Here is a 17,268-nt window from a genome sequence, read left to right on the forward strand (position 1 = left end):
ATATATACATATACATATACACATCAATTTGAACGATTAGGGAGGGGAAAAGGGCTTGGTCACACACACACAAACACACAGCTGTGAGTAGTTAATGCCAATTCTTTTGAAACCAGTTCAACAGGAGTGTCCATATGGCAGCATCACCTGCCACTCCAACTAGCACACAAACAATGACTTCAATGTCCACAACACAACTTTCTCTTCCCCTCCCATTGACTCTGAAGCTGCACGTGCAGTCAGACCCCGGCGTTCATTCTTCAGATATAATGTGAGTTTGAAAAGGTAAGAGTTGAAGACCGTGGTGAACCACTTCACGTGATATTGATTATATCTGCATTTTGAAAAGTGTGTGCGAGTTGAGGTCGGTGGTGGACAACGTTACATGTGTCAGGCGGCTGCACTCAAACAACAGGTCGCAAATTCCACATAATGTCATGAGTGGGACAACAACGTAATGCCTGAAGACTGCACACACACACACACACACACACACACACACCATGCAAGATAAGACCCAGGTTCAGAACAAATTACTACCCTTATATCCAATAATGCTGAATTGATCTGATCCTCTTCCTCACTGCTCACGTGCACAAAAACACACGCACACATGCCTGGATGATGCCAGTGCAATAGCAGGCCCTGCATGTGACCACCATTAGGCACATCAATGTGACACTCAGGCAGGCCGCAAAGGAGCCTGGAGCTCCTGTGTGACCCTGCAACCAAGTCATGCCTTCTTATGGAGAGAGAGAGAGAGGCAGAGGGAGAGAGAGCGAGAGAGAGCGTGAAAGAGAGGGAGAGAGACAGCAAGAGAGAGAGAGCCTGAGAGTGCTTGAAAGAGCTAAAGAGAGTCCCACAGAATTATTACAATTCTTTACAATTTGCTTAGCTGATTCTTTAAATTAGGACATTTGGTAATAATTCATGAACAAAGATATAAGTTTTATTAGAAAAAGGTCAATATATTATACAGTAAGTAAAGTGTACATTATGTGTGTGTGTGTGTGTGTGTGTGTGTGTGTGTGTGTGTGTGTGTGTGTGTGTGTGTGTGTGTGTGTGTGTGTGTGTGTGTGTGTGTGTGTGTGTGTGTGTTTCAGACAGGGCCTGCACTGTAGGGGTGGGGGGAAGGTGAGACCTTAAGTGTGATGCAGCATTTTGATAGCGAGAGCAGCACACAGAATATCTCCCACCCTTCCTCCAACCTCCTCTCTCTCTCTCTCTCTCTCTCTCTCTCTCTCTGTTTATCTAATATATGCTGGGGCTATGTTTACATTGGCTTGTTTCAACACAGACAGACCGAGGCACTTTTTGTTAATAATAAATAACATAAACAGCCGGGCGGGAACATGGTATGCTGGGATAGCGGGCTATAGCTGCTACAGCCCACACATGACCCACAGGCTGGGTGGGATACACACTCACCACCTTCTCACAGAGATGGAGTGGGAGAGAACGAGTGCCCAGACACCAGGCGAAGGAGCCGGCAAGAGACAGCGAGAGAGAGCGAGCGGGCGAGAGCAAGCGGGCGAGAGCGAGAGAGCGAGAGAGCGAGAGAGAGAGCGCGAGAGCATAGCAGGACAGGGTTTTATTTAAATGTGTGAGCAAGTCTGTGTAAAATCAATGTGACAAGGACGCCACGCTCTTCCACCATCTCCCAATCGCCTCAATTAGGATGCAGAATGGAGCACCGAGCGACCGGGCACTGCAGGGGCCAGGAGACCGCCGTGTCTACAGCTCCACCGATCCATAAACACTCATTCAGGGCCGAGGACGACCAGGGATGCGCCGCGGTCACGGACAGACACACTCGCCCTTTGTGTATTCTATTAGTTGGCGTTTGCTTGGTGAGGTTGTCCGGTAATAAATACACAGTGGCTGGTAATACTGTAGCAGTACTTCTTCCCATGAGTGTAACCCTTCAGGGGCTGTTGGTGGGTTTGTTGTGCTCCCGCTGACCGCTCCCTGCTGTATGCATGGGAATGAGCAGCACAGATACTGGGCACACGTGCACACACACACACACACACACACACACACACACACACACACACACACACACACAGGGGGGCTACAGGAAGATGAAGGGAGCATGTTTAAAGAGAGGATGGGGGAGATTATTGGATGAGAGTATGAGAGAGTGGGGCAGATAAAGATAGATAGAGAGAGTGAGAGTGAGAGACAGAGAGAGATAGAGAGAGACAGTCCCCTGTCTGATAGAGGAAGAGCGGGACAGAGAGATAGTGGGGGAGAGAGAGAGAGAGAGAGAGAGAGAGAGATAGAGAGAGAAGAAGGGATAGAGAGTGAGAGCGAGAGCGGGAGAGAGAGAGAGAGAGAGAGAGAGAGAGAGAGAGAGAGAGAGAGAGAGAGAGAGAGAGAGAGAGAGAGAGAGTGGGAGATGAGGGGGCCGAGATTGATTTGGGACAGTGAGGGAGAGGATGGGGGAGAGAAAAAGGGAAAGAAAACACAAAACCCAAGGTCTTGGCAATGAAAGAGAGTGTGTGTATGTGTGTGTGAGAGAGGGAGAGAGAGAGAGAGAGAGAGAGAGAGCGAGAGACATAGAAATCGGGTGCCAGAGTGCCGGAAAAAGAAAATCATTCTGCAGGATGGCAGATCGATTCGTCCCTTGAGCCCTACAACAAACATTCTCTCTCTCTCCCTTGCCCGCCCGCTTGCTGCTCACCTCAACATCAAATATCATCCCTTCAGCACTACCCCCCCAAATATATTTATATCTCCCTCTCTCCCCTTCCCCCCACCCCCCCTCTCCTTTGTCTCTGTGTCAGCAGTAAATCGGTTCCTATTGTCCACATCAGGGACGTGACTGTCTGCCGCGTGCTTACGTTGCTCTATGCTCCCGCCACCCGACCGCTGCCCGGGACCCGCGCCGGAAAGAGGGTCGTGTCCTCTAAGAAAACGCTCCGGAAGGAATGTGTGGAATATAGAAAGAGGAGAGCAGAGCAAACCGCCGTGACGGCAACAAAATGTCTCCCCCTCGCAGCACAGAGAGAGAGGCCTGACAGAGAATGAATTGATCCGATCACACACACACACATACATACACGCACGCACATATGCAGGCATGCACACTCTGAGCTAAGAACAAAAACAGGAGACAGAGACACAGTCTAGTGATTTCTAATCACATTTCATGCTCAGCGGTCGTCCTCTTGACTGTATCACACTCCTGCATCCCTCCCCCTCAGATCATGTTCCACACATGATGGACCTAGGTAACCGTTATAACAGACACACACACACACACACATGAAAAGTTATCCACATACACACACACACACACACTTATGGACCAAACCACACATGTACAAACTTACCCAAACGCACACACATACACACAACACTAACTTATCCACACAAACTTCCTCACACAACCACACACACACAGACATAAAGTTATCCACACACAAACACACACACATACATGCACACACGCACAAACACTCACACGTACCCCCCCCCCCCCCCCACACACACACACACACACACACACACACACACTCACAAACGTACCTACCCACACACACACACACACACACACACACACACACACACACAGCAGTTTCCATCACTAAATATGCATCCTGGATTTATGATGATGACAGTCATATCTCATCAAAGCAGCTGTTAAAAAATAATTAGATATTGGTATACTGATTTATGGAGCATATCAACACCAAGAAAATACGGCTCAGATTTGTATGAAGGCGTTGGTGACGTCAGAGGTGCTACTTTTGAGATTTGGCATTGCAATGCTACTTTTCTTGTCGTGTCAGCTTGGTTATTGTCTGCTCTTTCTGTATGGTGCGATACCATTTCAAGCTACAGCATTTAAAAAAACGCCTACTATTAATGCTTCGAAGGGCCTTAACTGCCCACTGGCAGATGGTAAATGCATTTAACATCCTGTGCGCAAAAGTCCCGTTTTTTTTTTTTACATAAACAAACAGAAAGGAATTCCCATGAGTTGCAAACAGCAAAGTTAGAGGTTAATCGAAACGTTTTTGCTTACCAGTAGCCGAGACTCCCTGCATCTTGCACAAAGTTGTTGGGACTGTCTCGCTTCCCGCAGAGATTAAACTCGCTGCCCCGGCATAAACGGCGTTAACTCGGGAGGAGTGTCCTGACTTCTGAGCCCCCCTTTTCTTTACACCGATACGTCTAGATAGCGGAGTACGGACTCTGCATGCTTCCTTTGCAGACCACTAAATACCCGGGCACAATGTATTTTGTGAACGAAATCAGGGCACGGTTGTTCTGTGTAGTTCCATCGCCTCCGTCTCCCGAAAAGAAGTGTCTCCTCTGCGCGGCACGATACTTCGCTCCTCGGGTCTCTGGAAAAAGATGCGCGCTCCCGAGGCTAGGCGCGGGCACGCTGGCCCATTCATCAGGCACGGCGTTATTAAGCAGAGGAGAGGAGCCCGTTGGGTCCGTTGTAGACGTTGCCGTTGGCGTAACTGCATTTAAGATCACTGAGGCAAATTAAGTAAATAGTACAACTTGAATGGCCTATCAATTTTCATTTTGATGTCTCCACTGTTTGCTCTATTTATTTCGAAGGAATGTAGGCCAACAACTTCGAGTGATAAACGACAACACTGAAGGGAATTCCGCATCTACTGTAGCCTTTGTTTTTTTCTGTAGCAGCAACTCTTGGCCTATGCCAGCGTATGGCCTATACAGGCTTCTTCATTATAATGCTGCTCTGTCTGCTCAGCGATAGAGTGGTCTGGGCTGTGTGGCCTTCATTAGGTCGAGACGATTCCTTTGCCCCAGAAATCATTCTTGCTTCAAAAATAAATAATTGAACAAAAAGACACACAGTTGGCTAAAAATGGGCCCCGCAAGTAATTCCAGACATTTCAAAACCAACCCTAGAAACACGATAGCGGCTCCCTCTCCATGTGTGTGTGTGTGTGTGTGTGTGTGTGTGTGTGTGTGTGTGTGTGTGTGTGTGTGTGTGTGTGTGTGTGTGTGTGTGTGTGTGTGTGTGTGTGTGCGTGCGTGTGTGTGCGTGTGTGTTTGGGCGTGCGCGCGTTTGGGGGTTCGCGCGAGTGTCTGTTGGTGCGTGTGTGTGTGTGTAGTAGTAGGTCTATCATCCTCCTCCCTCGTGTTCATTCTAAACCCATGTCAACTCAGCCACGCATCATTAACCACTTTTGTGTGTGCCGCTGTAGCTGCACGCTTCTCTCGTGTCCGTAATGAACACACACCAAATCCTCCCCCCAGTACAAAGCTTCCTGGCTGGCCGGCTGCCATTGAGAAGACTACTCGACTAAAATACAGTACAACTGGTCGTTGTTCTAACTATTTGGTTAATTGATGTAACCTTTAGTTTCAAATGTTGGCCTACTATATTCTCTCCTTGAATGTAGCATAATAATGTCAAATGTTGACATTTACATTTCTACTAATGTTATTGTGGAAAGGCCAATACATTTTCTAATTTTGCTCGTTAACAAGAAAATGAATTTGTATGAGGCCGTACTGTCCTGTACTTTCTTCTGTGACGGCGTCGCTGCGAATAATAAAGTGCATCTTATTTCTGATATTACACTCATGAGTACACACTTAATGTCTGTTATCCGTTTGTCGCACCCTAATTAGTTCTGCAGAATGTACGTCTGAACCGGGCAGGTTTGTTTTGGTGGTGTTGCCGTTTCTGTGCAGAGTGTAGCTGATGTAGTGCTGCACATGTCATTGTGGACTCAGAGGGGTCGAGTGATTTGCGGATGACTGAACTCATGTCTTAAACAGGCTCAGAGCCCCCGGAGCACTGGGTACTGGCTGCACTGTGTGGGTATGTGTGTGTGTGAGAGAGAGAGACAGAGAGAGAGAGAGAGCGAGAGAGAGAGAGAGAGAGAGAGAGAGAGAGAGAGAGTGTGTGTGTGTGTGTGTGGTGTGTGTGCAAGAGTGTATGTGCGTGTGTGTGTGTGTGTGTGTGTGTGTGTGTGTATGAGAGAGACTGTGTTTGTGTGTGTGTGTGTGTGAGAGAGACTGTGTTTGTGTGTGTGTGTGTGTGTGTGTGTGTGTGTGTGTGTGTGAGAGAGACTGTGTTTGTGTGTGTGTGTGTGTGTGTGTGTGTGTGTGTGTGTGTGTGTGTGTGTGTGTGTGTGTGTGTGAGAGAGAGTGGGCATGCTGGGTGGACCCCCCTGAGACACATCCTCTCCTCCTCCGCTTCCCTAGGGGCTCACAAGCCACGTCTACACAACACACCATTTACTGAGGGAGGGGGACGCAGGGAGAGAGAGAGGGGGGAGAGGGCGAGAGATATGGATAGAGAAAGAGGGGGAAGAGAGAGGGGAGAGAGAGGGAGAGTGAGTGAGGGAGAGGGACGGAAAAGAGTTGGGGGGGGGGAGAGAGAGATAGAAAGAGAGAGAAAGAAAATTAAGCTGAAAAGTAGGGGACCCAAAACGAGAAAAGACAAAAAAGAAATGGAAGCTAGATCGATGAAGGGCAGCAAATGCTGGTGAAAGAAGAAACGTGGAATGTGAGAGTGTGTGTTCTTCTCACACCTAACCCCCTCCCCTGGTGTGAACCTCCCGATCGTACGACTAATCACACCCGTGCCGCGCCGCTCGCTGCTCTGCCATTAGCACACACAACGCAGCCCTCCTCATGTGCAAATGAAACCGTTGTGCCTGTAGAGCCGGCACTAGACGTGTGTATTGGGTGTGGGTGTGTATTGTGCGTGTATTGTGCCCTGTGCCCAGCGCAAACGTCACCAGAATGATACCTATGGGACCACACGCCGGCGTTATGTGTAGACTTGTGTGACTCACTCATTATAGGGAGGGAGACGATGATGATGATGGTGGATGATGATGATGATGATGATGATGATTCTCACACCCATAGTTCCGGGACTGTCAGGAGGAGTGTGGAATGTCTCTGAATGTGAGTCATGAGATTCAGTGAAACACATTTTTATTCAGAATTGAATCCGCCCTGCATGGTTCACGTCTCACAGCGCTGGCTTAAGATAATGTAGAAGTAGGTTATACAGTACACAATGGTTGTCTATTTGTATTTGGTTGTGTGTGTGTGTGTGTGTGTGTGGATGTGTGGTGGTGTGTGATGTGTGGGTTTGTTATGACGTTATGTTGTATTTTAACGTGCACTGTAATCAGGCTACACTGCAAAATTAATGTCACTCAATGTATTTTTTGCCTGAATAAAAAAAGGTTTGATTGATGGATGTGTGTGTGTGCCTGTTTGTCGTTGTGTGTGTGTGTGTGTGTGTGTGTGTGTGTGTGTGTGTGTGTGTGTGTGTGTGTGTGTCGCGGGGATTGAAGATGATACTTCAGCAGCCAAGAAGTGGTTGGTGTGTCTCTCTGACAGCCGCGGTTGTTTGTACGTGTTGTTTGCTCTGTTCCGGGGCTGTTTTTCCTCACCAGATGCACTCTGTGTGCTTTCTTGGTTCCTCACTCTCCAAACGTCCACGTGAATTAAGAATGTCACATGATGTCTCCGGCTGACGTGCAGAAAGAAGGCTCTTTGTGAGAAACCTTTGGTTTAGAAGGCATCCAAGAACACACTTAGAAACGCATACATTATGGTTTCCCGCAGCAAAACCCAGAGAGACACACACACACACACACACACATCCAAAACGCACAGCTCAACCGTAGAGGGAAAAGGTGCCAACACAATAATCTTTTAAAAACCTGCCGTAAACCGTCCCCCCTTAATAAGAATGCTGCTGACACAAACACAAAGATGTGTGTGTATGTTTGTGTGTGTGTGTATGTATGTGAGCGCTCATGTGTGTGTGTGTGTGTGTGTGTGTGTGGGTATTCGTGTGTATGTATGCGTATGTGTGTGTGTGTGTGAGCATGTGTGTGTTGCATCTGTTACAGAGACACCATGTGGTGAAACAGGATCCTGCAGGAGTGATCGTGGAGACAGCTGAGGGAGTGGAGGGCCTGGTGCTGGTCTGTCCGAGGGAGGCGGTCTCCACGGCACCTGACTGAGCGGAGTGGGCGGGCCAGCACAGGAACCCGGGGCCCTATCCCCTCGCAGCAGACAGGCCGGGCGCGAGGAAGACGTTGAAGGAAGACCAGCTCCAACAAAAGACTGCTCTGTCTCCGGTGGCGGTGATGTCATAGGCCAGTCCGCCATCAACTGACCCCCCCCCCCCCCCCCTCTTTTCCGTTCATAATTGGCATTAAGAAATGTATGGTTGGTATGGTGACAGGCGTAGCCCGTTTATTAAGTTATCAAAGTGAAGACTGGAACCACATGACAGTCATAGGGAGAGGGTCATGTTTCTGTCACCGGTTGATCTGGAGGGAGATCAACCGGTCTCTATAGACTCCATCTTACTAACTTATCTTTCCCTCCCTCCCACCATACAGCGAGACACAGGAAATATATAAACTAATCTAAATAAAGATACCAAAGCAGATTTGGTTCCAAATTAGATATATTTCTAGTGTAGAATTATTATGGAAAATTGCATACGGAAAAGCGTAACATCGTTGTTGTTTGATTCTGGAATTTTATGGGGACATCAGAGGACATCGGACTGCTAAGGTTACACATTAACGTCGCTTCCATTCCTCGAAATTTAGCCCCTTCCGACGATTTTCCAGTTGAACAACTCCAGAGGAAGCGGAGAGGCGGGGGGGGAGAAAAGAGCGCAAGACAAAAAGAGAGAGAGAGAGATTTAATCTATAGGGTAAAATGGCCCCCAGGGATGCAACAGGAAGTGGAGGAGTATCACAGGTCGGGGGGGCCGTTGGGTCCGGTCAGTGTTTGCTTCTTGACTTTAATTTAGCGTGGGGAAGGTCAGAAACTATTGGAAAAACCAGGGAAATAACGGATGATGAAATACAAGGTAGAGCAAGGCCACTGGGAAAAGGTTGTAATATGAGAAAGGAGAGAAAATAGAGAGGAACAGACAGAGCAAGAGACAGACAGAGACGGACAAAGACAAAGACGTGGGAGTAGAAGAGGGTTGTGGACTTTTTTATTTTTCTGGGTGTGTGTGTGTGCATTGTGTGAAACGTGATCGCGTCCCTGAGTCTCTAGGACAGCTGGGAAGTCACTCCAGCCTTTCCCAGGCCTGAGCTCCTCCAGCTGGGAACACTCTGGGACGAGGCTGGGCCTGAGCCGGCAGCCTGGGAGTGCTGCTGCACGCTCAGCTGTGGGCTTAACCCTTCAGAGCACAGCAAGACGCCACACACCCACATGTATGTATCTATACATACACACACATGCACAAAAAACACACACACACGTCACATCTCTGGACTTAAAGTTACCTTTATTCTTTTTTTTCTCGTTTTTTTCTTAACCAGTATGACTACCCTTACACAGACAGTATCTCTCTCCTGGAAAACAAACAACACTTTTCAAAGCGGTATTTCAGCAGTAATACATACGAGACAAAAGACTCGTCTTTTTTTCCTTTTCAATTCTTTTTTTGTTTGTTTCTACTCACCCATTACAAAGTTATACGTTTGTTTTACAATTCTGTGTAAAGGTCCCATAACTGAAAAAAACATGCATATGACATTTAGCTGTAATCATTATGTCACTAATCATAACGCACATTATTGATAAGAATACAGTACTGCATGACAATTCAAATAAATACAGGTGAAGTCGTTATTTCATATAAAAAGGTATCAAACTCTCAATTATGGAGCAATACTGAACACAATATGACAATATAAAGTTTGCACAGCTAATGTATTATCACAATGCTAGTGCTTCCAGCAAACAGAAAACTTTGAGGTCTTTCAAAATGTAAAACAGTATCAGAATTGCACTTTATCTTTTTATGTTTCTTTTTCCATATTTCAACTTTTAACGCCTCAACAAGCGAGCTTTGGCTATAATGGCACGGTTCAAGCTTGTTGATGCTAATTTAGTTTTCTGTTTCCTGAAAACATTAATGCTTAAAGATGATATAAAAAAGATCAATAATAAAAAAAAAATAACAACACCATAATGAACGACGGAATGGAAAAATGCGCTCTCTCTCACATTTTTCTCCACAATACTATTGATATCACATTACCTTCACCATACATAGCTAGAGTTAGAGATGTTTCCAATAGCCAAACACATACATATCAGATGCATGGAGGGTGTTGTTCAATGGGATTTCTTTGGGTTCCCAAAGTGTGAGAAAACAAATCAAAATAAAACATTGTAACTTTTTTTTTTCTCAATATACCCCTGAATGTATTGTATGGATGACTGACCCACAGGATTCCCTACAATTCATTTATTTTTATTGAGCCAATTTAAACTGTTTTTTCGTTGATGCAGATAGGGGTCGTCCCTTCGCATTTATTGCTGCTCACAGTTACTTTGAACCCAAACCTTTAAAAATAAACATAAATTCCTAGTCTAAGATTCTCCCTTGAAACAATGAAAGGCACTACTGGTTGGAAACAAGAAACTAAACAAATCAGAAAAACATATCACGCCCCTCGCGAGAGCCGTGGTCCAAACTAAGCCTTTCCCATTGACAAAAAATGTCCCTTTTCTTCTTGATTCTGTTCAACCTAAATGGTGTACCATGATTTGGCACGATAAGCAAAGGGAGAATGGAACAATTCCAATTTGGAATTTTAATCGATGCACTTGTAGGGAATTCTGGTGGTCAGTGATCCACGTTCAGTGGATTGCCCTTCGGTAAGAAGCTGGGAAAAAAAGCGTGTTTTGTCACAGCATTTCTTTTTCCTTAAACACAACTCACCTTCTTTTGAATCAAGAGCGTTGTCAAGTTTCAGCGCAATTTTTCGAACTATTCCTAGGAATAATAAATACACGAAAAACCCCAGAATTTGATCACCCTGGACTTTTTCTATCAGAGATCATAGTAGAACAAACATAAAGGCTAACGGACAGTGTAAATATATAACCAAGAAAAAAAAATAACGTTTTAGATGGTTACAATTCTCACAGACAAAGTCAATTAGTAGGTTGTGGTTTGTGGCGCCTTCCCATATGCAAGAGGCGTTTGCTCATCACAGCGTAGAAGTCACATATGATCCTATATATAGCCTTCTGTGAGTAGATATGGGAAAAAAACTCACAAACCACACCACTACGACTTTCTCTGGTTAATAATAGTATGACATTTTCCTATATAATGAAAGTGCACAGAATAATACAAATAATAAAAACTAAAATCCAAGAACATTAAAGTAGAAAGAAATTGTCATTACATTGAGAAACAACCTGTTTTCCTTTGACTTTAAATTGAGGGGTAATTATAATATTGAAGTCGCCCATAAATTTCCCACGGAAAGTGTGTGCCTTGTACTTAAAAATCCTGGCTTCTGCCAGCAGCAATTAAAGAAGTGGAGTTTAGTTTGATTCCCATCCATGTCATATTGCATAGCTTAAATGAGACAGCAATTGGGGGAATACAATTAGAAATCTAACTCAAGGATGACTGTTTGGTTGTTTGGTTTTTGTTTGGTTTTCGGCTGGTGTTGCCGTGATATCCTCAAGTCCAAATGATCTATGCTGTGCTAACCTTCGGCCAAACCGATTCAGCGGTGAGAATCCTCATCCGGTCAGAACTACTGTAATAACTGGAACAAATGAAGAAAGAAACAACACATCGTTAAGGTGAGCATGCTTCCTCTTATGAGTATTAGTAAACACGGTAGTTTAACGGTGAGTAGCTGGTCACCTCTTTCGAGAAAGAAGACACAGTGACTGTCGTTAGTCATGGCAAACAGAAAACGTAAACTGAGTTAGTCATCCTGAGGCAGCCAGTGTTAAAATAAAGCTTCTTATCATATGCATAAAATGCGGGGGTGACTACGATTGAAGCAGAAGCCTCTAAGAAGCCAGTGACTCGCAAGTACAACGTTCATTCACTTCCGGGGCAGTTGAAATATCACCCAGCAACCAAAGCAAAGGAGAAAGGCATCACTCAGTGTGACGTGCTGGTTAATAATCATAACAATAACAACAAGTAAGTTGTGTATTTCACATGCATTTGACATCAATCAGAGGTCTGACGATGTACAAGAACGACAACTCAGAGAAAACGTATTGACGAGTGGGCGGAGCATGTTAGCACAGAGGTAGGAGGAGCTTATTTAAATATTAAAGTGGCAGGTCGTTATGGCGACAGATAAGCTAGACGTTGAATTCAAACCGTGTGAAACTATATCCATAACAGGTTGTAATCTGAGTACATCCTGGGTTGTTAGGTCTAACTACCGCTCAGTGGTACCACAGAGCATATACTAGCGGTTAGGGGTAACATTTGGACTCTATGTCCCTTGGAAAGTAATTTGTCGATTCAAGGCTAACTCAATGTACAAAATAATCAATATTTCCGTCCCTTTCAGGAAACCACTGGCTTATTATTTCATAGTGTCAGAATCAATATCAAGACCAGATACCCGGTTATCTGTGCTAGCATGTTTTGTTTCCTATGCTAGCTTTCTTCACTAGCTTCCTTCACTAGCCTCCTTCTCTAGCTCCCTCCTCCGGGAGCTCCTTGGAGAGTTTTCATCTCTCCGCTTTCAAGAAATTTTAATGCAAAAGAAAGAAAGAAACCCAATATGTCACTCTTAAAAGTTAGTTAAAAAATAAACTTAAAATCAGAAAAGAGTGAGTGAACATAGTCCTCCAGAGGAACTTCTCTTCCCCCTAGCCTTTCACTCTGTATGATGGCTTAGCTTTCATGTGTAGGATAGCATAGCCTCCAATGTGTACCATGGCCGTGTCCGTCTCTACGCTGCGTGCCCTTTACCTATGGATGTGCACTCAAGCAGGGTTGGCGCCTTACATTTCTGCAATAGAAACAAGCTCCCTCCCTATGTCCCTGAGAGGAAGGAATACTGTAGAACGATCCTGCAAGATCCTCACCTGAACGCGGTCGTATCAAGAATATAATTAGGAGATTTATTAGTTCTCGGTATATTTAGAAAAAAAGCGAACATACTTTGATTAATCTTGCAGGATCTCCATACATCAACCCTGCTTTTTGCATCATAAAGCCTATGTGTTTATGATCCACAAGCAGTACAGTGAATTATCTATACAAGCCCCACTCGTTGTATTTGTTCTTTCTATATGCGCAAGGGTTTAAAGCTATTTTAGATACTAAGACAGTACATAGGTTTATCCTCACACACCCAGAAACAAAGAGACCCCTCTTTGTGCAAATATATACAAACAAGGGTCACAATGCAGAAGATTATGAGACAGACAGACACACACACACACACACACACACACACACACACACAAGCAAGATGTATGCAATGCGTGTGTGTGAGGACGTTACCTGACATAAAAGACTCCCCACAATCCCTCTTTTTTTAGTTAAAGGGTGAGTGGCGATGCGGGGTGAACAAGCGTCTGACAATCTGTAAGAAGAGTCATATGGGGGCGAACAAGTGACAAGATACAGGTTAGAGACACCAGGCGTGTGTGTTCCCAAACCACATCTACACACACATGATATGAGAGCTTTAAGGTCAGCTTCCAAGGCGAATGGGGAGAAGGGACGGTGTATTACATCAACAGGTAGACAGGGCTTTACATCGATGTAGATAAATATATATATTTCAAGGGATTCGGGTTGACAGGCACTTTGACGTGTGTGACGACGGTCGGTTTTTTCCAATAGCAGATTTAGGATCTAAAATCGTTCGGATTTGTGCTTTTTTTAGGATTCGAGTTTCATTCAATTTGTGTAAAGAAAAGAAAACAAAAAAACCTGCATTTTCAATAAAAACGATTGTTTTATCCATTTCACAGTAATCCAGGTACCCTTTGTATCGCGACTAGGGAACCTGAGGCACCTCTGACCAAGTGCACTTGAATTTAGCTATGGAGACCGATTTGTCAAAAGCCATAGTCCAGGCAGGGAGAAGCCTGCCTGGGTTTCAACCGCCAACCCAAGAACCTGTCTGTTCTTTACAATGTAGAGCCCTGTAGCACATGGGTTTAGCACACAGCTGAACACAGATATATACGGTTGGAAAAATAAATTTAAAAAAAGCTTATAAGCATTTCAGCTGCAAAGCCATGCAATTTCTAGTACTGATCATCATCACTACCATATTGGTGTACAAGCATATTAAAAACAATCCTGGAATTACAAAATAAAATATAAAAACTATATGTGGTCACAGGTGCTCCTTCTCATCCGGTCCGCTGAAGCAAATCGTCAGCCAACCCACTTGTGACTTTGAATTTCGGTCGAGAATACTCCCAAGGCAAGGGCTTGCCGTGGGAGATTGCATATTTCTTTCTTTCTTTATTTATTTTGTGTTCATGTAAACATCTATCAGTGACCTGATTGGACAGTGGGTTGCCGGGGCAACAGGCGGGTCCTGGGGATTGACCAGGACACCGAGAAGGTAACGTGGGGTCGTTTCATCGAGGAGCACCCTCGCCAGCAGACAAGCCTAACGGTAGAAGACGTCACTCTCCGACCCACGGCCGAGAGCGTGACGCCCCCTTCACATGTCCCCCGCCCCCCCCCCACGGCCTCGTCTGCACGAGTGAGCCGGCGTACAGCGAGGGGGCTCAGAAGACACCTACGCACAAAGCGGGCCACCATTTTACACCCTACACACGGGCACCAGGACGGTGGCGAAGTATAGACACCCAATAATATCCACAAAAACCACCCCGACTATGGGTACCACAGGGAGGGGGGGACAACCCTTATAAACCACATGCCGAAATATGTCCCGCCCCCCCGCCACGTCCCACACCTAGCACACACACTGTACACACACCTGCATTCCCCCTGTAGCGGATACACCAACAGGCAACGAGCAGCCGGTAAGCACGTGGAGGCTAGACACGCCCAGAGGAGTGGACGACCAAGCAAGCGAGTGGGGCTTTTATTCACTAAAGCCAGGGGTGGGGAGAGGGAGGTGACCCCCCCCCCCCTTTCCCCCCTTCTGTACACAGCGGTCCCGTTGAGGTTGGGTTCTCTCAAGACACCCTGGCCTCCCAGTCCTCAGTCGCAGTAGATCTTGTACTTCTCGCTGCAGAAGACCACGGGGCCTCCCATGATGCCGTTGGGCAGGACGTTGCTGACCTCTGGGCGGCCAGAGCCGGCGCAGGTGAGGCTCTGACTTACGTGGGGGGGGTTGAGCGCGGCGGCCCCGGAGGCGGCGGCGGCGGCGGCGGCAGTGGCGGCGGCGGCGGCGGCCGCCCGCCCGCGGCCCTTGGCCCGGCTGGCGGCGCCCCCGCGGCGGGTCTGCTCGTGGTCGAACTCCAGGTCCTCCAGCCTCTGCGTGAGCGCCAGCTTCTGCTGGATGGCCATGCGCAGCAGGGAGTTCAGGGTCTTCTTCTCGTCCTCCGCCGCCGACAGCTGCCGCTGCATGGCGTCCAGCTGGGTGACGTACTCGTCACAGCTGCGGGAGGGCAGAACGCAGAGAAGGGGTGGTTTATTAGCAGATTTACCTTTGTTTCTTTTACTTCCTACAACTCGGCAGCAGGGGGCAGTGGCAGCCACCAAATCAAACTACACATGGTGACAAATTAAGATGAAACCGGAAGTCCCTTATTTAGAATTCAAACTAAACAATTACAATTTTTAACTTGCTATTTGACACATTTATGTAATTATGACATTAAAAAAAGCATAACAAAAATCAAGCATTTGTATCACGACCTTTCACCTAGATGGGCAGTACCCGTTACCACCACTAGGTGGAGTGCTGCACCAAAACAAAAACGACCTGGAAACCTCACCAAATCTTCTGCATCATTATATTATCTTCCGCTATCAGCGTTCTTCAAACCATTCAGTAGTTAGTATTTCAGGTATCAATCAAATACAATGACAATATTAACGTGCCAATATGCAGAAATCCAACTGCTTACAATACTAAGGTATTTTCTCCCTCATTGGAGGTGCTTCAAGCAGTGGCAGTCACAGGGGTATTGAAACATTCATGACCAGGTGAGATGTTAAAATATGCAGTTTTAGAGGTTATCTGAATGCCAGGAGAAGGCGGAAGTACCTGGAGGCCCTTAATAATAGATCACAGTCACAAAAGGATGAGCACATTAACCTACAGGGCCTCCATGGAGATTCCCCTTCCGGCGGATCCTAGAGACCAAACAGAAGGACGGGGAGGAAGAGGAGGAGGCGATGGAGAGACTCGATAAGTGAAGATGAGCGGAGAATGGAAAGTCCATGACTGAAGGCTAGAGCTCCAATTTTGGAGCAGATATGTTAGCAAGATTAATAGCCTTTACATAGTAACGGATACAGCATCCATATCAGTCATTCGTTTAGAGTCATTGTCTGCCGTTTTGGGAAAAAGCCCCTAGCGATGAATTATGGCCTCATCACACCCCGCGTCTCCCTTTACCCTTCAGTGTGAGCATGTGTGTGGACATGTGTGTTTGGAAAGCGTTGACAGGTGTATAATCTGGGTCAGCTGCAGGAATACGAAGCCACATCGCTGCCCCGCCGGCCCCATGCCCCCTGCTCATCGCCATGAGCTCCGTCCTTTTCTCCTTCACCAGACGTGTCTTCCTTTCCCTTTTCAACCACCTCCCTCTATTCTCTATCTCTCCATCTCCGCCTCATCTTTTGCTCTCTGCCATTTCCTGGCCGCTCTTTCTCTCCCTCAAGTTTCCTCCTCTCTCTCTTTCTCACTGTCTGTCTATCGGATTTTCTCTCCCTCTCCCTCTGCCTTATCCCTCGTGTTACGCTGCTGACAGGACCGTTTGAAGGCGCATTCTTCAAGACAGGACCGCCACACTTCAGTGGGGGGAGTGGTAGGCCTGTAAACCTTGCTTTCCAGCGGTATACAACGCTGCAGGCTGAGGCTCATGTAATTGTGTAATTTAGCCTCTAGTAAAACTTGTTTATCTTTAGAAAAAAATACCACTCTCCCTGAGGTATTGCAAGTAAAAGAGTATATTTACTCTGTGTGGGTTCACCGTGCCTGAAGCTATTTACTCACAAGCATCTACAACGCAAACAAAACCTAACGGCAACACACGGTTTGTGTGGTCCTCCGTTTTATTCCCTTATCTTATAACGCTCACACCCACGCTTCTGATTGGTCAACTCAAAGGTCTCAATGTTTTGCCTCGGCTGGAGCCCATTGGCCGGTCTCCACCGGCCAATGGGCTCCAGCCGAGGCAAAACATTGAGACTGTTGTTGTGTCCTGAGCATGTGGTGGGGGGGGGGGGGTTGGGGGGGTGGGTGTTGGTCTCTGAACTCGTAACCTCAGCAGACTAGCCCAGGGCCAACGCACACCTTGCCCCCTTGCCTT

The 17,268-nt window shown here is 46.5% G+C and overlaps 2 protein-coding genes across 4 annotated transcripts in view; both read right to left on the reverse strand.

The window, feature by feature from the left end:
• fgd (faciogenital dysplasia) overlaps positions 1-4,306 on the reverse strand; it is a 53,172-nt gene extending 48,866 nt beyond the window's left edge. Inside the window, exon 1 of the mRNA XM_084479033.1 lies at positions 4,034-4,306. Within this exon, the coding sequence (XP_084335159.1) occupies positions 4,034-4,055 (22 nt within the window). The 5' untranslated portion in view covers positions 4,056-4,306. The remainder of the gene's footprint in view (positions 1-4,033) is intronic.
• Positions 4,307-9,270: 4,964 nt separating this feature from the next.
• The window catches only part of LOC311359853 (protein bicaudal D homolog 2-like), a 39,268-nt gene continuing 31,270 nt past the window's right edge, over positions 9,271-17,268 (reverse strand). Inside the window, exons 10-12 of one of the 3 annotated variants that reach the window (XM_084479881.1) lie at positions 15,110-15,386; positions 13,295-13,376; positions 9,271-11,579 (exon numbers count right to left, since the gene is read on the reverse strand). In XM_084479881.1, coding sequence (XP_084336007.1) covers positions 13,329-13,376; positions 15,110-15,386 — 325 coding nt within the window. In that variant the 3' untranslated portion in view covers positions 9,271-11,579; positions 13,295-13,328. Of the gene's footprint in view, positions 15,387-17,268 lie in introns of all 3 variants that reach the window. The other 2 variants (XM_084479880.1, XM_084479879.1) reach the window with 2 other exon arrangements.

Source organism: Micromesistius poutassou (assembly GCF_964030765.1).
Source record: "Micromesistius poutassou genome assembly, chromosome: 15".
Classification (NCBI taxonomy): domain Eukaryota; kingdom Metazoa; phylum Chordata; class Actinopteri; order Gadiformes; family Gadidae; genus Micromesistius; species Micromesistius poutassou.